At 40.9% G+C, this 23,397-nt stretch overlaps 1 protein-coding gene across 5 annotated transcripts in view; it reads left to right on the top strand.

Moving 5' to 3' along the window:
• LOC108795146 (serine/threonine-protein kinase BRSK2-like) overlaps positions 1-23,397 on the top strand; it is a 300,262-nt gene that overhangs the window by 183,434 nt on the left and 93,431 nt on the right. For 4 of the 5 annotated variants that reach the window (XM_018566342.1, XM_018566341.1, XM_018566339.1 and 1 more), the window contains exon 3: positions 3,254-3,339. In XM_018566342.1, the coding sequence (XP_018421844.1) occupies positions 3,254-3,339 (86 nt within the window). Of the gene's footprint in view, positions 1-3,253; positions 3,344-23,397 lie in introns of all 5 variants that reach the window. The other variant, XM_018566343.1, reaches the window with a different exon arrangement.

Raw genomic sequence — 23,397 nt, 5'->3', positions numbered from 1 at the left:
ACACACACATATATATATATTAGTCCCCTTTAACTCCGTTGAGGAACGTAGGACCTCCACAGATTTTGCCCATCTGTTTCTGTTCTTAGCCGGAAGCTTTAGTTCTTTCTAGGTTTGCTTCTTTTCAATATCTTTAATGTCAGCTTCCCCCCTATCACTGCATTGACCACATTAGGGGTTTGCAGTCAAAAGCTGCCTTTGTAATTGTCATCTGTTCTTCTACAAATATGAGTAAGCCCCATTTCTGCTGTCAGGTCACTAAGTTGGATGAAAGGAATAGCCAGCACTCACAGGATGTGACATTCCTGTTCATTTTTATTGAACGTGCATCACATGTGACGCACGTTCAATAAAAATGAACAAGAATTTCACATCCTGTGAGTGCTGGTGATTCCTTTCATCTGTATTTGAGAATACGCAGTGCCATCCGTATCATCACTTTGAGCACCGCTATTCAGAGAGAGAAAAGTCTACAGAGTTGTATGGAGTGCAGAAGACAAACCACTAAACTTGACGTTTCCTCCAGATATCTAAGTTGGACATTCTCTGCTTTGTTCTCATTTTTACTCCTTTATAGCTAATTGTTTTGAGCAAATATGTCTGCCCCCATGTACAGACATAATTACAAATTATATATACAACCAAAGCTTTTATACCATTAGAACATATTGATCAGATCCTTTACATCAGGCTAATTTCCTTTACATATTTATCTAAAACAATAATGAAAGGATTATACACTCCCTTTATAGCCAAACTCTTGGAACAACACGAAGACTTGTAGTAAATCTTACAAAAAAATTCTAGTTTGGATATATCTGTAAAAATAAGTCAAGGCGGCTGGATTTTTCATGAAGATGTTTCACTGGTCATCCAACCAGCTTTCTCGATTCAGAAGGACTTGTACAAACATTCTCTGGGAATAAATATGGTGAATGTTGCTCCAATCCACATAATCTGTTAGTCACCAGCAGGCGTCACAACCAGATTGCATTTGCATAATTGGAGTCTAGGAGGTGTTAATAACCTGCCCAGAGAGATACGTATTCATGAAAAATACAGCAAGTCCAGTTGCCTTGACTCTGGGGCTCTGTTAGAGAGGTTTCCCCTCACTTCCTGTTCAGAGTTGCCTTGACTCTGGGGCTCTGTTAGAGAGGTTTCCCCTCACTTCCTGTTCTGGGGACAACTTTTTCACCAAATATGAAGTGAAGGAAATCCTTCAAGAGCCACAATGGTGGCCACATTTGAGTTAAGGAGAGGCTTGAATCCCGTCAGCTTTTTATTGCTGTCTGTCTTCCTGTTGCAGATTTTTCCTCACTTTCTGTTTTAGAAAATGTTGTTCTTAAAACAGGAAGTTAGATGAAATCTCTCTAACAGAGCCTTTCATAGAAGTAAAACCTGACAGGGGTTCTAACCATTCCTCACACTTTCAAAACTTAAAAAAAAATGTTTTAGCTATACTATATAGCCATGTTATTTAAATTGTGCCCTCCCCACAGAATAATAACAGTTTACTATCTGCATGGAAACATTGGTTGCTTTTCCTCTTCTGATGTCCATGACACCTTATGTTTCCTCATCTGCACATTAGAGCCCAGGCTGTCAAGAACACACTCATGACCTCCTTGAACTACAACATAGTCATCATGCTAAATTTGGTGGGAGGTGGCGTTACATAGTTACATAGTATTTAGGGTTGAATAAAGACATACGTCCATCAAGTCCAACCCATATAGAAGAGCGTTACAAAGAGCACTGTTCGTGTACAGAAATGCCTGCACCAGGGTGCTGCTTTCATACCACCAGAGACCTGCACAAAAAATTGCCTCAAGGGGAGATATGACAAAAACATGTGATGCTAATATACACATTGCCCATGGATAAGCCACTTGGAATACGAGGTCTTTGGCAAAACGTTTTAACAAAATATATAGTTTTGGAGAAGGTTCAAGGGTGGACAGCCAAATTAACAATGGGATAAAAAACCTTACATGTCTAATCGGGTATGCTTATTTTTAGGAATGCACCGATACTGGTTTTTCAGTATCGAGTATGAATACCAATAATCTTTTTTTCCGGTACTCACCGACACCTAGTACCGGTGCCGCGTGCCCCGATTATCAGGAAGTCGAGCGGTGGATCATGACCTGTCACCCGGCTTCCTGATTGGTTTGGAAGCAAGACTGCTAGCAACAAGTGAAGCCAGCTTTCTAGCCCATCAAGAAGGCGGGCCATATCCCACTGCCTGGCTTCCTGATTGGAAAGGAAGCCGGCTCCATGCTTCCTCAACACTGCCAGTCAGAGGGAGATAGCCCTCTGACCGGAAGTTCTGGTCCAGAGGTAAGTATTGGAGCATTCAGCCGAGTACGAGTAAACACCCAAATAATAGTAATGCTCTATCATTTGAATACAAACTCCAGCTAGAACCAAAATTAACCATTGCAGTGGGGCTACACCGCCCTGCAAGGGTTACCTGCTCGTTTTGGTCTAGGGACCAGAATAAAGAGGATATGCTGACCTGATCCTCGGTCCTGCAGCAGTAAGCACTCACCTCTGTCCCCTTCCGCTCTGGCGGTGGAACATCCCTCGGCATCCTCACGTCTAATGCAGGTAAATGGATCTGCATTCGATGTGATGGAGTTAGCAGGGCTTAGACCGCCAGAGCCCAGGGGAGAGGAGCCAGATGGGACTTAGGATCAGGTAAGTATATCTTCTTTAACCCAACCTCTAGACCAGAACAAGCACACTGCCAAGGTTAATTTTGTTTTTTTTCCTGGAGTTCCTCTTTAAAGTTACTCTTATATCATAGACCCCTTCCAGTCTTCTGCTCACCTGTCCCCAATCCAGCGAGCTTTTGCAGACTAGATTGCACCACAACTTCTCAAAATTGTTCAGGCCCAGCCCACTAATCCATTTTTTATTATTAAAAACAATATATTCACATTATACAAAACATTGTATCCAAACATAAGTAATCATATCCTGAGAACCTGTCTCATAGTAATAACTGGGCCAGTCTCATAGTAATAACTGGGCCATTTTTATTTAAAAAAAATGTTAAATTCTCCATATATCAATACATTATTATTCTTACTTTTGCATCCATCCACAAGTTTGTCAACAATTTCCTGTTTTATTCTACAGTTAAATACATGCAGGAAAGATGGATTGTTGAATTGCTTTTTTTTTTTTTAAATGTCATCTTACAAGTTCCTCTTACATTGACCTCTGTGCTTCAATTCTTTTCTGGCAGGTGGAAAGAGAGATTGCTATCCTGAAGCTGATTGAGCATCCCCACGTTCTCAAGCTGCATGATGTCTATGAAAATAAGAAATATTTGTAGGTATTTACAGACATTCCCTTGCTTCCACCAGCTTGCGGAGCTTTGGGCATCTGTATTCCTTGGCATGAGAAGTGCATGTATTGTCACTGCTTTAGGCAGCAGCTACTTCTGAGCTTTGCTAAGTAATCTGGATGTTATGTAAATCACAAGCCTCTTGCTTTTAATGCTTTGCTGGGTTCCAGAAACATATGATAACCGCTTGTTCTTCTATTGTAAAGCTTACATAAAATATTCAAAAGTATTTCAGAGGAAACTGGCCTGCCAAAACTGGTGCTTGCTCAACATATTCTATTATATTTATGACTTCTGGTTAAGGGTAAACACAAGAATTAAATCCTAGTGGGTAGAACGCCTTTCATTTGTATGACTGTATTAACAAAACTATATATACATATAATAATATACAGAAATGCAGATAGCGTGAATATGATTTTAAAGCATAACTTTATCAAATGAAAACCCCCTAACAGGCAGATGAACTCTGGAGCTCAATAATATTTGTATGACTCTGAAGTACAAACCTCAATTTAAATGGGTAATCTGCAGACTTCCATTCCCACTTTCTAAGGGCCACCACACTGGTTGGAGAACTTCCCCCTTTATGTCTGGACAGAGCTGTGACAAGCAGCATTCTTCAGTGGTGTAATAAACATTTATCTATATCCTTGTACAATAACTGATATAGCTAACCTACTATTTCATAAGAGTGATGGGATGACCTTATCGCTGCCCTCTGAAATATTCTGCAACAGGACATAGCAGAATGTATAGTTCACAACCAAATGGCTGAGCGATATACAACCATAATTCCGCCAAAAATTGTAAAGCTGTGTAAAATCTACATAACAGAATGCAATGATCTGCAAATCTCATAAACCCATATATTATTCACAATAAAAAATAGAAAACATATCAAATGTTTAAATTGAGAAAATAGACGATTTTAAGAAATTTTTTTTGAAATTGATGGCAGCAACACTCTTCTTCTCTTCAAAATCTCTTCTTTTAACAACACTCTGTAAAAGTCAGGGAACTGAGGAGACCAGTTGCTGGAGTTTGGGGACAGGAATGTTGCCCCATTCTTGCCTGATATAGAATTCTAACTGCTCTGTATTCCTGGGTCTTCTTTGTCATATTTTTCGTTTCAAGTTGCACCAAATATTTTCAATTGGTGAAAGGTCTGGACTGTAGTCAGACCAGTTAAGCACCTGGAGTCTTCTACTACGAAGCCATGTTGTTGTCATCGATGCAGTATGCGGTTTAGCATTGTCCTGCTGAAGGCCTTCCCTGAAAATGTTGTTGTGTGGATGGGAGCATATGCTGCTCTAAAACCTGGATATATCTTTCAGCATTGATGGTGCCTTTCCAGATGTGCAAGCTGCCCATTCCATACTTACTAGTGCACCCCCATACCATCAGAAATGCAGGCTTTTGAACTGAGCACTTATAACAAGCCTGAAGGTCCCTCTCTTTAGTCCGGGGGACGCAGTACCCATGGTTGCCAAAAAGCATGTCAAATTTCAATTTTGGCCCAAAGAAGACGGCGGTGTTTCTGGATCATGTTCAGATATTAATTCTTCTTTGCATGACATAGCTTTAACTTGCATTTTTGGATGGCACAGCAAACTTTGTTCACAGATGATTATTTTTTTAAGTATTTCTGAGCCCATGCAGTGATGGCCATCACAGAATCATGCCTGTTTTTAATGCAGTGCCATATGAGGGCTTGAAGATCACGGGCTACCAATATTGTGTTTTGGCCTTGCCCTTTATGCACAGAGATTTCTCCAGATTCTCAGAATCTTTTGATGATATTATGTACTGTAGATGATGATACATTTAAAGTCTTTGCAATTTTACATTGAGAAACTGTATTCTGAAATTGTCCAACAATTTTTAGATGCAGCTGTTCACAGATTGGTGAACCTCTGCCCCTCTTTACTTCTGAGACACTCTGACTCTCTAAGATACACTTTTTATACTCAATCATGTTGCTGACCTTTTGCCAATTAACCTAATTAGTTGCAAAATGTTCTTCCAGCTCTTCCTTGTTAGTACCACTTACTTTTTTTGAGATGTGTTGCTGCCATCAATCTCAAAATAACCTTAGTTATTTCTTAAAATTTTACATTTCCTCAGTTTAAACATTAGATATGTTTTCTATTTTCTATTGTGAATAAAATATGGGATTATGAGATTTGCAAATCATTACATTCTATTTTTATGTAGATTTTACACAGCATCCCAACTTTTTTGGAATTAGGGTTGTAGCTCTACCATATTACCCCTCTCATACCAAGGAGTTATTTGATTGCTGCAGATGCCACAGAGGAGCATGGGAGGGCTATTTTGGGGGCTATTTTGCATCTTCTGCTCTGCAGTTGTCTGTGTAACAGCAGCTTGGAAGTGATATTTTCAGTCAATATTATACCATTAAAATGGGCCTGATTTCAGTTAGCTAACCCTGTGACCCCACTTCGGTCATTTATGCATGTCTCTGTAGCATTCCTAAGGGGCCAGGTTGCAAGTGATGTAAAGCCTAACTCCAGACACATTTTTTTTAGCTTTTGGATAGAATGATGAAGAGTTAAAATGTCGGTCAGGTTTTCATTTCTTGGTCAGTCACCTTCCTCAATGTCTTGGTGTCTGTTGGTGGCTACAAGATTTCCACTAATCTACAGAAATGCCATTTTACATGTTTCTCAATGTGTCTTGAGGATAAAACCACACAAATTTAATAACTTCCTTGAGAGACGTAATCCCTCATTGACCATTGACAGGGCACTTTATAGGTCACCAAATCACCAACAGACATGGACACATTTTGCGGGGCAACAGATAATGATTTACCGAAATACGCAGACCCCCTTTGCACACAAATTAAAAAAAGTAAACATTTGAGAGACATTTTAGTTAGGACAGACCCTGGGGACAAAAAAAACAACCTTTTAAGACGTCTGAGAAAAAGGGTTGCTATAAATGCTTTAACTTCAGTGTTTGTAATGCCATGATTTGTGGATCCCATTTCTATATAGGTCATAATAATCTGATTAATGAGTACTATTTCAATTGTAATACTCATCTATGCATTTATTTATCAAAATGCCCATGTTCCTTGGATTATGTCAGCAAGACCTTAGGCAAATTCAAGTGTTGATTCTAAAAACACTGCAGTGACATTCAGGTGGCCCTTGGACTTCACTGTCAGCAGAAACCAATTAACAGATAAACCTGTAGCTGTTCAATTTGTAGAAGAATAACACAAAATACAGGAGTTGATCGGGATGGTCAATAACTGCATTCCTAGATCCAGCTGTGGTGGTGACAGAGACCAAATTCTTTTGCAAAGAAAATCCCTTTAGAGCCATACACTGACAGTGAAGCCCTGGCATGTTTTTTTGTTGTTACCAGAATAGTGCTGTAATACTGTACAAATTCAGTAGTCTTGCTGTTTTGTGCCCCTTTATTTCTTTTGTGTTATACATTTATTATAGTTTTTTTACATTAGGTTGTTGGATTCTTTTTGCACGTTTTGGTTAGTTAATTTTGTTGGTGGTTTTATGATTTGGTACCAGCCCCTTTGTTGCCTCATTTTTACTTTTATATTCCACTCCAATACTCACGTTTGTGGTTCTATTGTACTATCCTACCCCCTTTATTTACTACCTGTTGTCACTCCTGTTATCCACCATTACCCAGCAACAGTTCTCTGACCCGATTGAACAGTTTGAAGAGGAAATGTGCACTTGCACAGGATAAGCAGGATGCTGCTCTGTAATGTTCTCCCCCTGCAGCCCCTGTTATAAATAAACAGGAACCCTCTATGCTGAGTGTTCCTGTTCATTTATAACTTGTGGACATAGTGTGTTTACTATATCCACAATCATGAGTGAACAGAAAGTGATGTAGCTCACTTCCCATTCATAATTGAGGATATAGTAAACATACTCTGTCCTCAATTATTTACAAACACTCAGCGATCACTGATCACTGAGTGTTTGTACCCCACTCTCCAAGCTGACACGCTGTCACAGGAGGCTGGGCGGGGTGGTGCGGGAGGAGAGCTCAGCCTCCTGTGACAGCAATGGCTGTCTCCGCCCACAGCGCTGCTCTCCTGATCTGTGACAGGAGGCTGAGCGGTGCGGGGAGGAGAGACTCTGGCCGCTTACAGTGCTCTCCTCCCGCAGTGCTCGGCCTCCTGTGACAGTTTCTCTCCTCCCCGCTGGTACACAGAGCAGTGCCCAGCGGGGTGGAGAGAAAGAACGGATGCTCCGCTATTTCGGCCAAAAAATGGCACTTTCGGCATTTTGCCAAAAATGCAATTTTCGGCCGATATGCTTTGGCGTCCGATATATCGGTGTATCCATAGTAAAAATATATGTTGCTGCAGACTAGACATCTGCTTTAAAGTAAACGTTCGAACGGGCTTTAAAAGTGGTGCAGCATTTAGTACAATACTGTAACATTAAAGTCTAACTCAGGGCACCATAACTTCCATAGCTTAAAAAATTATCTGTACCTTGCCAGCAGAAAAGCTTTTTACGGCACGCAAGGCTTTCTTCTTGCCTTCCTGTTTACAAACTTCTTTAGCATGTACGCTGAGCTATGGCATGCCTTGTTGCTGGGATGAATCAATTCCCATGTTACATAGTATTTGAGGTTGAATAAAGACACATGTCCATCAAGTCCAACCTATTGTGTGTGTGTGTGTGTGTGTGTGTAAAGATCCCCGAGTCATCTCGTTATTAGGAGTACTTGCGTTATTAGGAGTACTTGTACCCCTGTATATTACCGTTTCTCAGGAAATCGTCCAAAAGCTTCTTGAACGATTCCACACTATTGCAAGCCTGGGAGTTACCTCATACAATCAAGATGGATAAAGATGCAGAACCAGAAGACTGGTTAAAGATGTTGCTCCGGTGAGGCGGGGGGAGGGCTTAACATGCGTTTCTCTCTGTTGTGCAATTATGCAATGTCAGCACTTTCCAAACATGTATGAGGAGTCCAACTCTGATAGACACCAACTGCAAAGTGTTGTGTCTCCATTCCCGTCTACACTTGGCCATTCACAAAACATGCAGCCATAGCATCAGCAGGATTTAGGGCCTGTTCACATGAGTTTCAGGTCCTAATCTGCAGACGCGGTGCTACTGATGCAGTGCGTTTTTGCCGTGTTTTTCATGCGTTCCAGTAAAAAGAAAAAAATACAGGAGTTGATCGGGATGGGATGCTGGGGTGGGGCTGTTAGTATGTTAGCTGCAGTGCAGTGCATTTTTGACACGTTTCCTGACCGTACAAAATGTGACATGCAGTATTTTTCTGTCGTAACCTGTGAGAACTGTAGCCCATAAAACACATAGGTATACATTGGGATGCATTTTGAGTGCAGGAGCGTACGGATCAGGTCAGCACACAAAACGGACGTCGTGTGAGCAGGCACTTAGACTGTTTTTAAACATTTTGAAGAGTTCTAACATTAATTACTGCACTGCCTAGGGAAACACATAATAAGCCTCTGTCTCAAGGCAAATGGCTAAATACACAAATAAAATACATATATGGGAGCTGTTTTACCTGCCAAAGGTTTTGATATTTCTGTCCACCCAGTCCTGAGATTTACACAGCTCTTCCACACAGTACAGCTTTGTCTGACTGGGCAGGAGACCTGATGTTTCCCTACTGCAGTTAAGTAACACGTACAGGTCATATTCGTCCCCTGGCCTATGACTGGGAAGTACAAGAGGAAGCTGCCAACAGATGAGTTCATCTCTCTGTCTAGCTGCTCATTCTCCTTGCACTGCAGCGCACCCAATTTGCTTCTTATGCTGTTTCTCCCCTCTTCTCCCTAAGCTTTGCTGTAGAGGGACTGCAAGAGGCTGATAACGGGTCAAATGTAGGTATTTACACTGCTTTCATAAAAAAAAGACACGCTCAATGCTGTATTAATGAATACAGAGCTGCAGTAATTTGTATGTATATCTGCCTGAAGTTCAGCTTTAAGCTATGGAAATGATGGTGCCTGGAGTTGGGATTTAATGTTACCATCTTCTATGAAATTTGCTCGGGGTTCTCACTTTTGTTTAAATGCAGCTGTGGATTGTGGGGCGCTACAAAGCAAGTGAGTTTCTGTGGGCTGCCTAGAATACCATTTAAAAGATATCCCACAGCACATCCACTGCTTCATCCATGGTTGTGTGTGGTAAATGTGTGTATTTAATGCATGCTAGCACAAAGAACTAGAGTGAATGGGCCCCCCCTGCTATGTAAGATGCCAGATTCATAATGGCAGTCAGCAAAAATTGTATTGTATTAGGTCTCTTCTGTATTCAGGTTTTGTGTAACAAATACTTTCTGTCAAAGGCATTTTAGTGTCTCCCCACATTTTGCCTAGTCTGTTTTGGCTGGGTTGTTTTCAGATGGCACGCTGCTGCATGGAGAAGGCTCTGGGCATGGTCATCTAAGGACATGGAAATGTTCAACATTTGTGAGCACAGAACATTGCAGATTGTCTGTATTAAAATGATGTATTCTGAATGGCGTGTTGATTTCTTCAGTAATAAATGCAGCTTCCTTTAAAAGGAGGACAAGTCTCTGGTTTAGGTGTATGTATTCTTTAGCTGATGGGAATTGTATGACTAAGTAGTACTGTTGTACTTGCTATTTAACATCTCCTCTCTCTATGGCTTTCACTGACTTGGCACTATTAAATGGAGGTGTGACAACACCAGGTGTCACCTAATTTTTGTAATGTCATGCTTGATAAGCTATGTCTGTTTATATCCTTGATGTTGTGCTGATAGCAGATATGCTGATAAGAGAGCACAATTTGGCTCCTTCATTATCTAATCAGCAGACTTGAGTGTGTTCCTAAACAACCCTTTCCTTTACAGCCCATTGCCTACCTAGATCATAAGAATGGTTGAACAGAGTTATAAATCTTTAGGCAGGGATACTTTACATTGCTTTACATTCATGTGAAAAAAAAGATACCCCGTGGAATTTGTAAACTTTAATTTATTTGAAACAACAAACATTAACTCTTTATTGAAAGAGTGCCTACAGACACATTTACTTAACGCAATGACACATACAATTAACATGGTATATTCATTCTCATAATCAAAATTAAGGAAACTGCAGATTCGCCACATCTAAAAAAAATACAATCCTACATTTACCACCACTTCATATCCATGAGAATCAGGTCTTCTAGAATAATTGCCAATGATTAGAACCTCCTTAGGCTGGGCACACACCTTACAACCATCGCAAGACTTTTGTCTTGCGATGGTTGTAAGGTACTTAAAAAAACGTACGATCTGCCTATCTTGCATAGGCAGATCGTACTTGCGATGATCCCAAGCCACGCCCCCTGAGGGGCGGACTTCCGATGACCGCAATGCCGAACGGGCAGTGTGCGCTTGCGCACACCGGCCCGTACGACTGTTATCGTACGGACTTGCCACAAACCCGCCGAACGTCGTACGATGCTCGGCGGGTTTTCGAACATGTCCGTAAGTTCAAAGTCGTGCGACCTTACAGTAGTAGAGGTCGCACGGCTTTCACACACCTTACGATAATCGTACGATCGCGGGATTTCCCGCGATTATCGTAAGGTGTGTGGGGACCTTTAGGGAGTATGCAGATGGAATATGTGCTTACATGAGAATGTGATGCCATTAAAGTTAAAGCAGATATGGATCTTTAAACCCAACAATGATTTGAACCACACTAGAAAATTAACAAAGGAATTACTAAAAAAAAATAAAAAATAGAAGGTTGTGGGTTGGCCTAGACAAAACCCGGATTTAAAGCCTGTTAAAACGTTGTGGGGGAAAGGGGGGTTGAAAAGGGCAGTTTATGCAAAGAAACACAGAAACATTGTGCAACTGAAGGAATTTTGCATGGAGGAGTGGTTAAAAATGTCATAAAGTCAATATCGAAAACTAGTGGACAGTTGTGCAAAACATTTATAATAAGTAATTTCTGCTAAAGGGGGTGCTTGAGCTATTGAGGCCAAGGGTATTCTCAGTTTTTCCACAGTGCACCATTACCTATCAAAACTTTAAGAAAAGTATCAATATAAGACAAAGATAAGACACTTTTACCTTGTGTTTTATTCAAGCATATAATCTTAATATGTAGGCACTGTGTGAATGAAGCTCTAATTTTTGCATGTTCAAATATTTTTGTTAGGGGTCCCCACAATTGGTGGAGAATGCAGGCACTTTGAGGGGTACACATGCGTCAGTCCGAAAAGTAAACAGCTTTTATTTTCAACCACAGGCAACAGAACAAACAGCTTCCTTCAGCAAAATGGCAAAGTAAAAGGCTTTCCTCAGCAAAATTTCAAAAATAAAGCAAAAGTCTTTGAACAATCCTGCACAGCGTAGTGCATTTTGGTGGTCTCACCTAGATCAAGTCCACAGGCATCTGAGCAGCCACACACACAGAGCTGTGTGTTGTAAAGTAGCCACCGCTCCAAGCTCACTCTCTTAATACAAATTAGTAAACTAACCATGAGATTGTAGTCTATCTTGGGTGTGAGCTTGGAGCATTAGCTACTTTACAACACACACAGGGACCATGGGGAGCAAAAGTAGACAGCCTCCAGAAGGAAGGACAGTGTCCGCATTAATTCAGAGATGATTTGAGGATCTACAGCTGAGTGTTACACAATGAAGCTGCATTTTTGTTAATAGTTAAAGTATAATTAAACTCTGGTTTCTCTTTGGTTTCTTTTTGCATATATCTACTGCTAGCAAGCAGTAGATATATGCAAAAATATTAAATAAATAAAAAAGTTACCAAAAAAGTAATTACTGGCCTCTGTCACCACCGCTCGTTTGAAGATCTGGAGCTTCTCCAGCAGCATGATGAGGTGGGCGCATGCGCAGTAGAGATCTTCAGCAGTTAGAAGAGAAGAAAGCCCAGTGTAAAGGTGCCCATACACTGCACGATTATCGTACGATAATCGTATGCGATCGGTTTTTCGTACGATAATCGAGCAGTGTGAACGGAGACGTGCGACCGTTTCTACTGTACGGTCGCACGTCTTCTGTCGAACCAGCATGTTCGAAAACCAGCCGGGAATCGTACGATTCTCGGCTGGTTAGAACGGTGCTCGGAAGACAAATGCCGAGCGGGCCGGTGTGCGCACGCGCACACTGCCCGTTCAGCATTGCGGTCATCGGAAGCCCGCCCCTCAGGGGGGCGGCCTTGCGATGATCGAGAGTGCGATCTGCCTGTCCAAGATAGGCAGATCGTACGTTTTTTTAATCCCTGTACAACCATCGCAAGACTAAAGTCTTGCGATGGTTGTAGAGTGTATGGCCACCTTTAGTCAATGCATGCAGCCGGGAGTGTGCACGACGAACAGACACCCTGAGAGACAGAAGACACAGTAGTCAACGCTGGATCAGAGACTGGCACCAGCGCTGGAGGGATTGCTGAATACAAGTGGAAGGAAGAAGATGTTTCGGATCAAAAGGCATCATTTAAAGTAAGTTCTTAAAACAGCATGGCGGAGGGAGGAAAAGTTTGTGACTTTAATTTTACTTTAAGGTACTTGAATGCATTTTTAAGGTTTAACTCCTGAGTTTAGTGTAACTTTAAGATCTAAAAGGTGGTTAAACCTGAGAGGCCTGTATACGTAGAGTTCCTGTTCTACATTTGAGGATACTGTAACAAGAATATGAACCAGAATGCAGGGACAGCAGCCAAGATGATTCAGCAACTCTATCCTTCTGCAGGCTAGGTATGGCTGGGATTACTTCCTCTCCTGAAAATCTGTTAAGTACATAAACTATCTGAATGATACCTTTATCAGGTCACTTGTGATTAAGGGCAATTCTGCTAAGCAAAGCAGCTGAAAAAAGGGACCATAAGCATTACGGGCTTTCGAAAAAAAAAATTCCAGGGGCACTTTTTTTTGCTTTGTGTCCAGCAAGCCATTGTAGGCAGATAACGTACCTTAGCAGCTGGCATTTATTTACATTTGTTGTGGTTCTACAAGAGATCTATTGTTAACCTATTGTACAATTACATTTTTAAATACTGTATATACAGGAAGATTTATCATAATGACAGAAACACAGCTAAGAAGGTATTTTTAATTTGTAAAATGTTTTATGTGTTTGTTTGTTTAGCTAGCTACAACTTTTAAGCTGGGCACACACTGCTTGAATTTCCACACTCTTCAGCATAGATGGGAAAATCGAGTAGCTTCTCTTATCCAGCCTACAGTCTGTGTCATTGCTGAGAACAATAAACCTCTCTATTTGTCCTGGGGTCACTGCCTGTCAAGGTTATCCTGTGCGGGTGTCCCCACACCGCATGCATGTACCCACGCAGGATGACCAAATTAGTATGACCACACTAGATAAGGTTATAGGCACACAGTTTATTAAACAGCAACACAAAAACACAACAACCCCACCAACCTCCACAAGTATCAAACAATAACCCAGGAAATACAAACAGAGTATACAAGACAGGTAAACACAGGGAGCCGGGCAAGACCAGGGGAGCTGGGCCACACCAGGGGAGCTTAGGGACAAAGGGTCAGGTAACAGGCAGGTAACAGGCTGCAAGCGGGTAACAGGGCTCAGGACTGCAAACAGGTAACAGGGCTCAGGACACAGGACTCAAGCTGGGAAAAAGGGTCAGGGTGCAGGCAGGTAACAGGATACTGCAAGCGGATAACAGAGCTCTGGACACAGGACTCAAGTTGGGACAAAGGGTCAGGGTGCAGGCAGGTAACAGGATACTGCAAGCGGATAACAGGGCTCAGAATACAGGACTCAGTCAGGGAAAGGCGACAGGATACTGAGCCACAGTCCTGACTGCAGGGAGGGATTAAGTACCCTCCCAGGAAGCACCAGATGGTTGATAATCGCTGGTGCTCCCTGCACCCTGCGACTCCCTGCTCCCTGCTCCCTGCGACTCCCTGCACCTGCGGGAGAGACCCGCAGGTGAGCACTGGAGTCGCAGGTTCCAGCACCATCTAGTGGTGGTCTGATACCTGACAGTTCCTGGCTGCCTGGATACACCTGCAGGCGAGCACAGGAACTGCAGGTACTGGCTCCAGCGCCACCTGGAGGTGCTCTGACACTGCCACCAGAGCAGATAGTGATCAGAAATCCATAATTTAACACTTGTCACCAAAGGAAGTGAGCATAAATCCTGCAATAGGGACACCTTTTCCAGTGACAACTCTCTAAGGAAGAATAGTCTCTCATGTTGTAGAGATTTGGGATAGGTATTGAACGGAAATCGCCTCAATGGGACACAGACAGGGGTTTTAACGCGTTTTTATCCAAAACTTGAATAAAAGTTTTGGTGATAGATACACTTTATCAGGGAGGTTGACTAAGGCTGCATTAATTACATTGAGTGCAGCTAAAATACACAGCTCTATATTTAATACAATAACATTATAAAAGAACAGACTCTTATTGAATGTGAACCTTTAATTTGCCTATCCAGGGCAAAACTACAAGTTCACTTTAGTGTAGACATCCCCAGCAGCATATACCAGCAGCTAAAAGAAATCCCCGTGTAAGCTAAGTGTCATTAAAATCCTAGCTTCTACATGGCTTTGGACACTCTTATGACAGTGCTCACTTTTCTTCCTATGGGGACTTAGCAGGGCAACCCACCTAGCTGAGTTTGGTAGCCTCCAGGCAAAAGCCCCTAGGGAGCACACAGCAAAGACTGCTTCTTTTCCTGAACCCACCTTGTGGTTTCTAGGATTACCTTGCTGCTACTCATGCATCTATCCAGAATAGAGCGCTCCAGTGGACCAGTGAACTCCTCCTGTTCATTGATCTCCTTAAGATAGAAGGATCCCAAGAGTACTCATCTCTTAGCACTTTTGTGTTCATAGCTGTCAACTTCAGCTGCAGTAGCAAGGTAAGCAGCAGATTAGAGAATCTGTGTCCCCGACCTGCATGGGCTGGAAAAGGAGGAGTAGAAGCTACTCACTAATTTGTATATCATAGTTTTTTCCATTTCACAAACACATGTCATTTGGGGCCTTGATGTATTTGGTACTCATTAACTTAACGTCATGATTATAATGTCTTTGTGTACACTAAAAATAGCATATATTTTTTTACTGAAAATGTAGATTTCATAAACATTTCTGCAAAGATACTATTTTACACAGGTACATTTTCATCCCACCAGGCTGGGGAAAAAAAATAGCAATAACACTGGTGCTGATTGGCCGAGCACTGTCACGTGAAGCAAATTGCGTGTTCCTCTGTATCAAAAATAAATAAGTAATAATAATAATAAAATAAACTGCCTTCATTTTCAAAACAAGAGGGGCTTAAGGGATACTACCAGTCCTATATAGTAATGTGTAGGGTCTGCTTTGGCTGATCCATTTACTTGCAGGTACATTTCAACAAAGAGGAAAAATGAAGCACACATTATTCTATGCACCCCTCACATCATCTAAAAATTGTTAATGTCGCTGACTGTTCCTATAAATATCATTAACTAGCAGTAACCCAAAGAGCAGACCTGTAATGTGTGAAATATATTGTGTAAGCATGTTGGCCTTGAAGTAACGGGAGCCTATTCTGCATATAATCGTAAAGCTGTCAAGCAAAAAAAATAAATACAGGTTTGATCGATGTTGACAAATGCAGAAAAGGAGGGAGACTATATGAGATTAATAGTTTCTGTGTAATGCCATGGAACTCAAAATGGTCCTTTCCAAATGAGATATTGCAATAAATATGTTTTACATTGTTCTTGTAATATACCGTGTTTCCCCGAAAATAAGACACTGTCTTATATTTTTTTAGCCCCCAAAAACCACACTAGGTCTTATTTTCAGGGGATGTGTTTTTTTTTTTTTTTTTAATGTGCAACAATCTAAAGTTATCTGGTATTACTCTGCCTGTCACAGTAACTGGCGCTCTAGCGGAATATCGGCTAATGCGGCTCTGCTCTCTCCGCCGCCGCAGCCTTGCTTTCTACAGCGCTGGCTTCCTTTGCCACCAGGGACAGCGGTACCAGCTGTGCAGCAGTGGGGACATCAGACAGTGGACAGCATGGTAAAGTACGGTACCATTTACCGGTACACATTACAGTACAGTACCATTACATTAAGCAGTGCCTTCAGGGGGACAGCAGTTGGTGAAGTATGGTAGTGGAGTGCTCCCTGTCACTGCGCTGGCCAGAGGGAGTCCCGTCATCCCCTTAATACAGTATGTCACTGCAGGCTGATACCATCTCTCCTGCAAGTTCCACAGTTCACATGCTACCACCAAACTAGGTCTTATTTTCGGGGTAGGTCTTATATTACAGGAATCTTGAAAAATAGTGCTAGGTCTAACTTTCGGGGTAGGTCTTATTTTCGGGGAAACAGGGTATAAAACTAGATTCAGTCACTGAAAGCGCATTTGAATCAGGTAATACAGGAGTAATGGTTATTTATGATTGGAGGAAAACTTATCTTGTCTCTGCAATCTGAAGTTTCACTCGTGAGACTAGTTTGCAGTGGTATCGGCAGTTTCGCAACCGCGGTTCTCCTCTCGGCCCCCGTGTATAAGACGCCCCTGTATTTTTAGGTAAACATTTTAATGAACAAGTAGCGTCTTATACACTGAAAAATACGGCATATGCAGTAATTTGGGGGAACCAATCAGAATTTTAAGTAGGACTCTGCAATATTAAATACAATCCCATACTCCTCATTGTCAATAGAACACTGTCCAACTTTGTCTTGTATAAGTCAGCAAAGGGCTTCTGTGAACTGATGAGTGTTATATGGCACATTGGCATACAACTGATATTTTTAGCTGTGAGGACTAACTAGAGCTTCAGATAACTGTCTCCTGCTGTGTGGTACATAGGCTAAGCGTTTAACTGCTAGAGAAAACTCCGTGTGTGTATACAAAAATGTTTGCAAAAAACTGTCAATGGTTTTCTAGACAGCAATTTTTTTAAACTTAAATTCATAGGAGTGTGGGACCCCGAAAAGCTCGTCATTTTTGAGTTGAGGCAGTATACTGTATGTGTGTTTCTGTGTATTCCCATGTCTGGAATTCTTGGGCAGCGTGCTGAAATGTTTTTATATTAACAAACTTTATTCTGTTTCCTTCTTTTTTTCTTCTTTTCTAATATCCATGACAGGAGGTTATATTGACCTGCATTGTAATGGGCCCTGCATTGTAATTTACACTGACCACCATTGTATTGGGGGCATTTGCACTGACCACGAATACAACAGGGACTGACCAAACACTGACTAAAATTTTTTGGGAGAATTTATAGTGCCCATCAATACGACAAGGGCATGTACTGACCACTAATGAAAAGGGGGTTCTATGCTTGCAATCATACAGGCAGGCACGTATTAGGGATGATTTGGATTTGCTGGGTGAATGTTATGCGGGCTTATTATTAGAGCTGGCTGGTGGTGGCTGACTTAGAAGCGTACATCTATATATAGGGACACTTCATAATGGCGGGGAAAGGGTGGGAGCTTATGTAAATTGACATATTTAAACATAGGTTAAATCCACAACCTTACATATTTGTGCAGGGATACAAATATGTAATTGAGCTTAGCAATTATGGCACTCATTTATCTAAGCTTAGAGACCAAACATGGTTACCTGTTATGGTCCCAGAGGAGCCCACATTTTTAATCAACTCTCTTATCCTAATGTTTTTATGGCATATTTACACATTTGCCATGCAAACAATGTTTTGCATTAATGATTATAACTGTGTAATGCTAGGTTTGGGAGTTATAAGGTATTACACTTTTTAGAACCAGGATTTTGAACTGTACTAAGAAAAATCATATACATAGAGAAGATGCAAAAGGGTGACTAAATGACACTGCTTTTCCTACATACAGTACTTCTGGGAATGGGTTTTAGCTTAACATCTCCTGCTGTGTGTACATCCTAATTAAGCATATTCCTTGTATTTAACATTTGATGTTAAATACTGTTTGCATAATGTGGCCATAGCCTCAGTGATCATTATTTTTTTTAACTCATGAGATGTTTACTTGGGATGCTGGAACATCACAAGCCTATTACATTTGCTGTTCCTGTAGAATCTCTTGTTACATTGGTGGCCACTGTAAATACCTCCTTACATTGGTAGTCAGTGGGAGGATGGCTCCCTAACATTGGTATCAGTGAAATAAGATTTAACCCTAAAATTGGTATAAGTGGGAAAAGAGCCCTTTTGCATTAGTGTCAGTGGGAGAAGGGCCTACTATTTTTGGTTTCAGTGGGACATCCATTGATTGGGGTTTAGTAGTTACTTTCCTCAAGCAGGAGATGCAGAGCAGAAGGTGATGCTGCTGCCAACTCCTATTAGCGATAGCACTAGAACTCTGCAGGCATTGTTGGGTGGAGACTAACTTGCCCACAAATTACTCCCAGAGGATAGCCAAGGTATTTTCACTTATGGAAAGTACCATGGCCAGAATTCATCCCCTGAGGTCCTAGAGCTCAATATAGTCAAGGACAGCCCTTGTAACAGAGTGGATCCACCCTTATCTGTAGCTGTTGCAAAACAAAGCTTCGTTATACACAAAAGAAAGATAATGATTAAAATAAATGTTACATCTAGGGTTTAGGTCTGCCTTAATACTAACACAATACATTAACTTTGTAAGAGAAATAATACATTTAATATTTCTATACTCCCAGCCCTTTTCTGTTCTCTATGTTTTTTTAAATCTCTGGCACATTCTAAAAATCCATCTCTCTGTGATCTCAACCCAAGCATCTGTCTCGCCTTTGTTCAACTGGCAAAAACCGGAACGGTGAAAAGACAGGTAGAAAAACAGATGTTTTGAGCATTGCCTTAGGTTTTCTTTGTTTTTATCTTTTTCACACATAGAACTGATAATTATTACATTACTACCCAGACATAAGCTATGCTGCTCGACAGGAGAAAATACATTTATTTTTATTAAAAGTTAAACTCCAAGTTTGCTGTTTGAAAACATTCATACTTTCATTTATCAATGTGCTATTCCGTTGGTTTTAAAATATAACCAAGAAATAACTAATGTTAAAAACAGCTATTGATATTAATTGTATCAATATAATATTATTATTCATGGATTTATAATTTATTTTTCACACACAGCTGTAAAGCTTCATTTTCAGCAGTTATTTTTCCAGTGTTCTAATGATAAACTCCCAAGGAATCAATTTAAAATGATAGTTAATGATCACGGAAACCTTTGTAGTTACAACTGCTGAAACCTGTTATTCTGTTGAAAAATATATATTGTCTTTCCTTACTCTGAAAGTTATTGTCATCCCAGAAATTAATTTGTGGCAATTTGTTGCTCAAAAATGGTCAAAACAAAACAGTTTCCTACTGTTGTGGTTATGTTAAGGTTAGGTTTATTCCATTTGTCAAATTACCACAAAACTGAAGATTTCATACAAAGTTGTTCACTACTGTTTTGAGGGAAGATCTAACAGAGCAGGAAATGACAAATGCCCAGATGCACAATGAATCACAACGGAATCTGCAGTTAATGAAATAGACAATATACAGTCTGTGATTTAGCTGCTTCCTTAGATGATACACACCAAAAAAAACTGTCATCTACAACGGTGAAAAGATGATTCTGGATTTGCGGGACATAGAGACAGAGTTCCAATGCAGAAGCCATATCTGAAACTGGCAAATTAATGGGCAAAAGAACAAAAAGAACAGAGACATTGGATAGCGGATGGATGGATAGTAGAGCGTACGTTTGAGGTGGTTGGATCAATGAGGAGAACATATGTGATGTATAGAGCAAATGAATGGATACTGACGGAGAACCTGATGCCTTCTGTCATGCATGGCAGAGAAATCTAATGAGATGGAGCATCTTTAGTCTGGTAAGGTGGAAGATATAAAAGCTGCCATTTTCTGCACCCCAGTTCCTACTTTTAGTGCATAGTTGAGTCGCTTAGACTTGTCTTCACATCGGAGGTATGGCTTTTTGGCTGGAAGGCCGATGAAAAATGACAGCTGGTACCTTGGACTGATGATTTAAAATTTTAAATATTTGGCTATAGCAGGAGGCAGTTTGTTTGCTGGAGGACTGGAGAGCAGTACGATACTGAGTGTCTGCAGAAACAGTAAAGCATTGTGGAGGTTCCTTGCAAGTCTGGGGCTGCATCTCTGCAAATGGAGTTGGAGATTTGGTCAGGATCAATGGTGTCCTCAATCCTGAGGAAATACAAGCAGATGCTTATCCATCATGCCATACCATCAGGGAGGCGTGTGATTGGCTCCAAATTTATTCTACAGCAGCACAGCGACCAAAAACATACAGCTTTGTCTGGGATTACATGAAGAGACAGAAGGATTTGAGGCAGCCTACATCTACAGAAGATCTGTGGTTAGTCCCGCAAGATGTTTGGAACAACCTATCTGCCAAGTTCCCTCAAAAACTGTGTGCAAGTGTAACTACAGGAATTGATGCTGTTTTTAAGCAACAGGTGATTACACCAAATATTGATTTGATTTGGATTTCTCTTCTGTTCATTTACTTTCCATTTTGTTAATTGATGAAAATAAAGTTTTCATTTCTGAAAGTATTCTTACTTTACAGCATTTTTTCACACCTGCCTAAAACATTTGCACAGTAATGTAGATGGCAAAACAACTGCAGGGTTTTACCATTCCCTACTCTAGCTAATATGAAAAAGAAGGTTTTAATGTTAGATATACTTTATATAATTTCTCATTCCTAACTACAATCTATTTGTTAAGTTCTTGCCCCAGTGGAGTTTACAGTCTCATGTCCCAATCATCTTCACACAAGCATAAACAAATTAAACTAGAAAGTTTTTGTATTGCAGGCGAAAGCCCATGCAAACATGCCAAGAACATACAAATTGCAACAAACAGAACCCCTGGAGAGTTTTAAACCCAAGACCTCAGTGCTGTAAGGCCTGGTTCACACCTGGGCGTTTTACAGCGCGTTCCTACGCGCTGTAAAACGCTCAACATATGAAAACCAATGATTGCCTATGGGCATGGTTCCCACCTGGGCGTTTTACAGCGCGTAGGAACGCGCTGCAAAACGCCCTACGTCCAAAGAAGTACAGGAGCTTCTTTGGGGCGTATCTGCACGCGTATCCATCAGGATACAGCCGGAAAGCCCTCGGAAACGCGTGTTTGTCGTGCGTCTCTTTTACCGCAAAACGCTGTAAAAACGCGCGGCAAACGCACATATTCCGTACGCCTAGGTGTGAACCCAGCCTTAGGCATTACTTTAAGCATTTCTGAGTGACTTAGCCATATACACTGAGTGGCCAGATTATTATGACCACCCCATCAGTACTTCGTTGGGCCACGAGATGACTCCACGAGATGACTTAGTTGGGCCGCCTCGTTACTCCACAAGATGTTAAAAGGTGATGCGAGGAATCTGACACTGTACTGTTGCCCTTCTGTTGTCTTGTACCAGTCTTGCCACTCTCCGTTCTGCCCTAACATTGACTGGTCGCTGACAGCCACAATTCGCACGTTCAGACCCAGATTTGCGGCTGACAGTCCAGTCTTTAAACACTTTAACAATGAGCCCCTCTTGAACATTTAACAAATTCTGCTGTTTTGCTGATACTCGCTCCATGGCTCCGAGCGCCAACAATCATCCCACTTTCAATGGCTGTTAAATCTCGTTGTTTACCCATATCTTCAGAAAAAAATCACTTCTACTGTCGTGGTAAACAACCTGCTTCCCTATTTATAATGGTCTGGCCCTCTAGCAACTTCAGCGTGAAATTATAGCTAATTTGCCTACAAACGTCAGGGGGTCATAATAAACTGGCCACTCAGTGTATACACATAAATCAATGTAATATGCATCTATATTTCTTGCAAATATTTTCCGGTCTTGTAGATTTCCTTTTTCTGCCTATAATGAAATTTTGCTTTTAATTTCCCAGGCGTATTAAGAACCAGCTAGCCTCAATAAACACATCACTGACAGGTATAGCTTACTTTTCAACTCCCTTTGTGTAAGGAAATTCTTTGGAGGTTTTCCTTAATTCTGTGTAGAAAACAGTTTATGTGATAGTGCCTATGTCATGAATTTGGTCTTATCAATCCATCATATTCTGCAATACACTTATCAATCAACTGTGGACAAAGAGGGCAAAGTAAGATTCCCATTGTACAGCATGCTCTAAAATGTATCTTTTATCCCTCCTCCCCTCCTGAAAATACATACAATGATAATTATCTCAGGCACCAATAACTGCAATATGGAATGCAAGAAGGGAGAGTACACATGTGCCCCATACTCATAAGATCACCACTTGCAGACTATGTAGATCAATTATTGTTATATGTACACAGTTGTTTAGATTGTGTTGTATTTGGAGATGTTTGCCCTGGTCAGTTTAGATGTAATATATCATTATTTGTTTACTTCTGTTTAGCTTAGGTGGTTGGATCAAGCTTTTTTTTCAGTGTATCAGTCAGTGTTAGTCTCTGCCTTTTGTTATCTTGCACATCAAAGTAGTTTGGGAAGTATCCAGGTTGCCATAAGCCAGCACTTAGATTACATTTATTAAGGTAAACGTGGCTTAACCACTTCAAGACCAGGTGTTTAGACCCCCTTCCTGGCCAGGCCATTTTTCAGTATTCAGCGCTGCGTTACTTTGACTGACGTTTATTCCGTCATGCAGCGCTGTACTGAAATGAATTTTATACCATTTTTTGGGGACAGATAGAGCTTTATTTCGGTGGTATTTAATCACCACTGGGGTTTTTATTTTTTACTATAATTAGGAAAAATTACAGAAAATTTGGGGAAAAAAAAGTTTTTTTTAACATTATGTTAGGAAACATTTATTATTACCCAGTTTTTTGGTAAAATATAAAAGATCGGGTCACGTCGGGTAAATAGACACCAAACATGTCAAGCTTTAAAATTGCGCGCACCCGCGAAATCGCAGAAAATTACCATACCCAAAATTGGCCATGGGCGACACTTTAAAAGCTTTTACCGCTCATCAGTTTAGTGTTATCAGTGATTGATGGCCCTA

The sequence above is a fragment of the Nanorana parkeri genome, unplaced genomic scaffold (genome assembly GCF_000935625.1).
Source record: "Nanorana parkeri isolate BGI_ZX_2015 unplaced genomic scaffold, ASM93562v1 scaffold939, whole genome shotgun sequence".
Taxonomy (NCBI): domain Eukaryota; kingdom Metazoa; phylum Chordata; class Amphibia; order Anura; family Dicroglossidae; genus Nanorana; species Nanorana parkeri.
The sequence above is the reverse complement of the archived record's forward strand: the minus strand, read 5'-3'. Positions and strand labels throughout refer to the sequence as shown.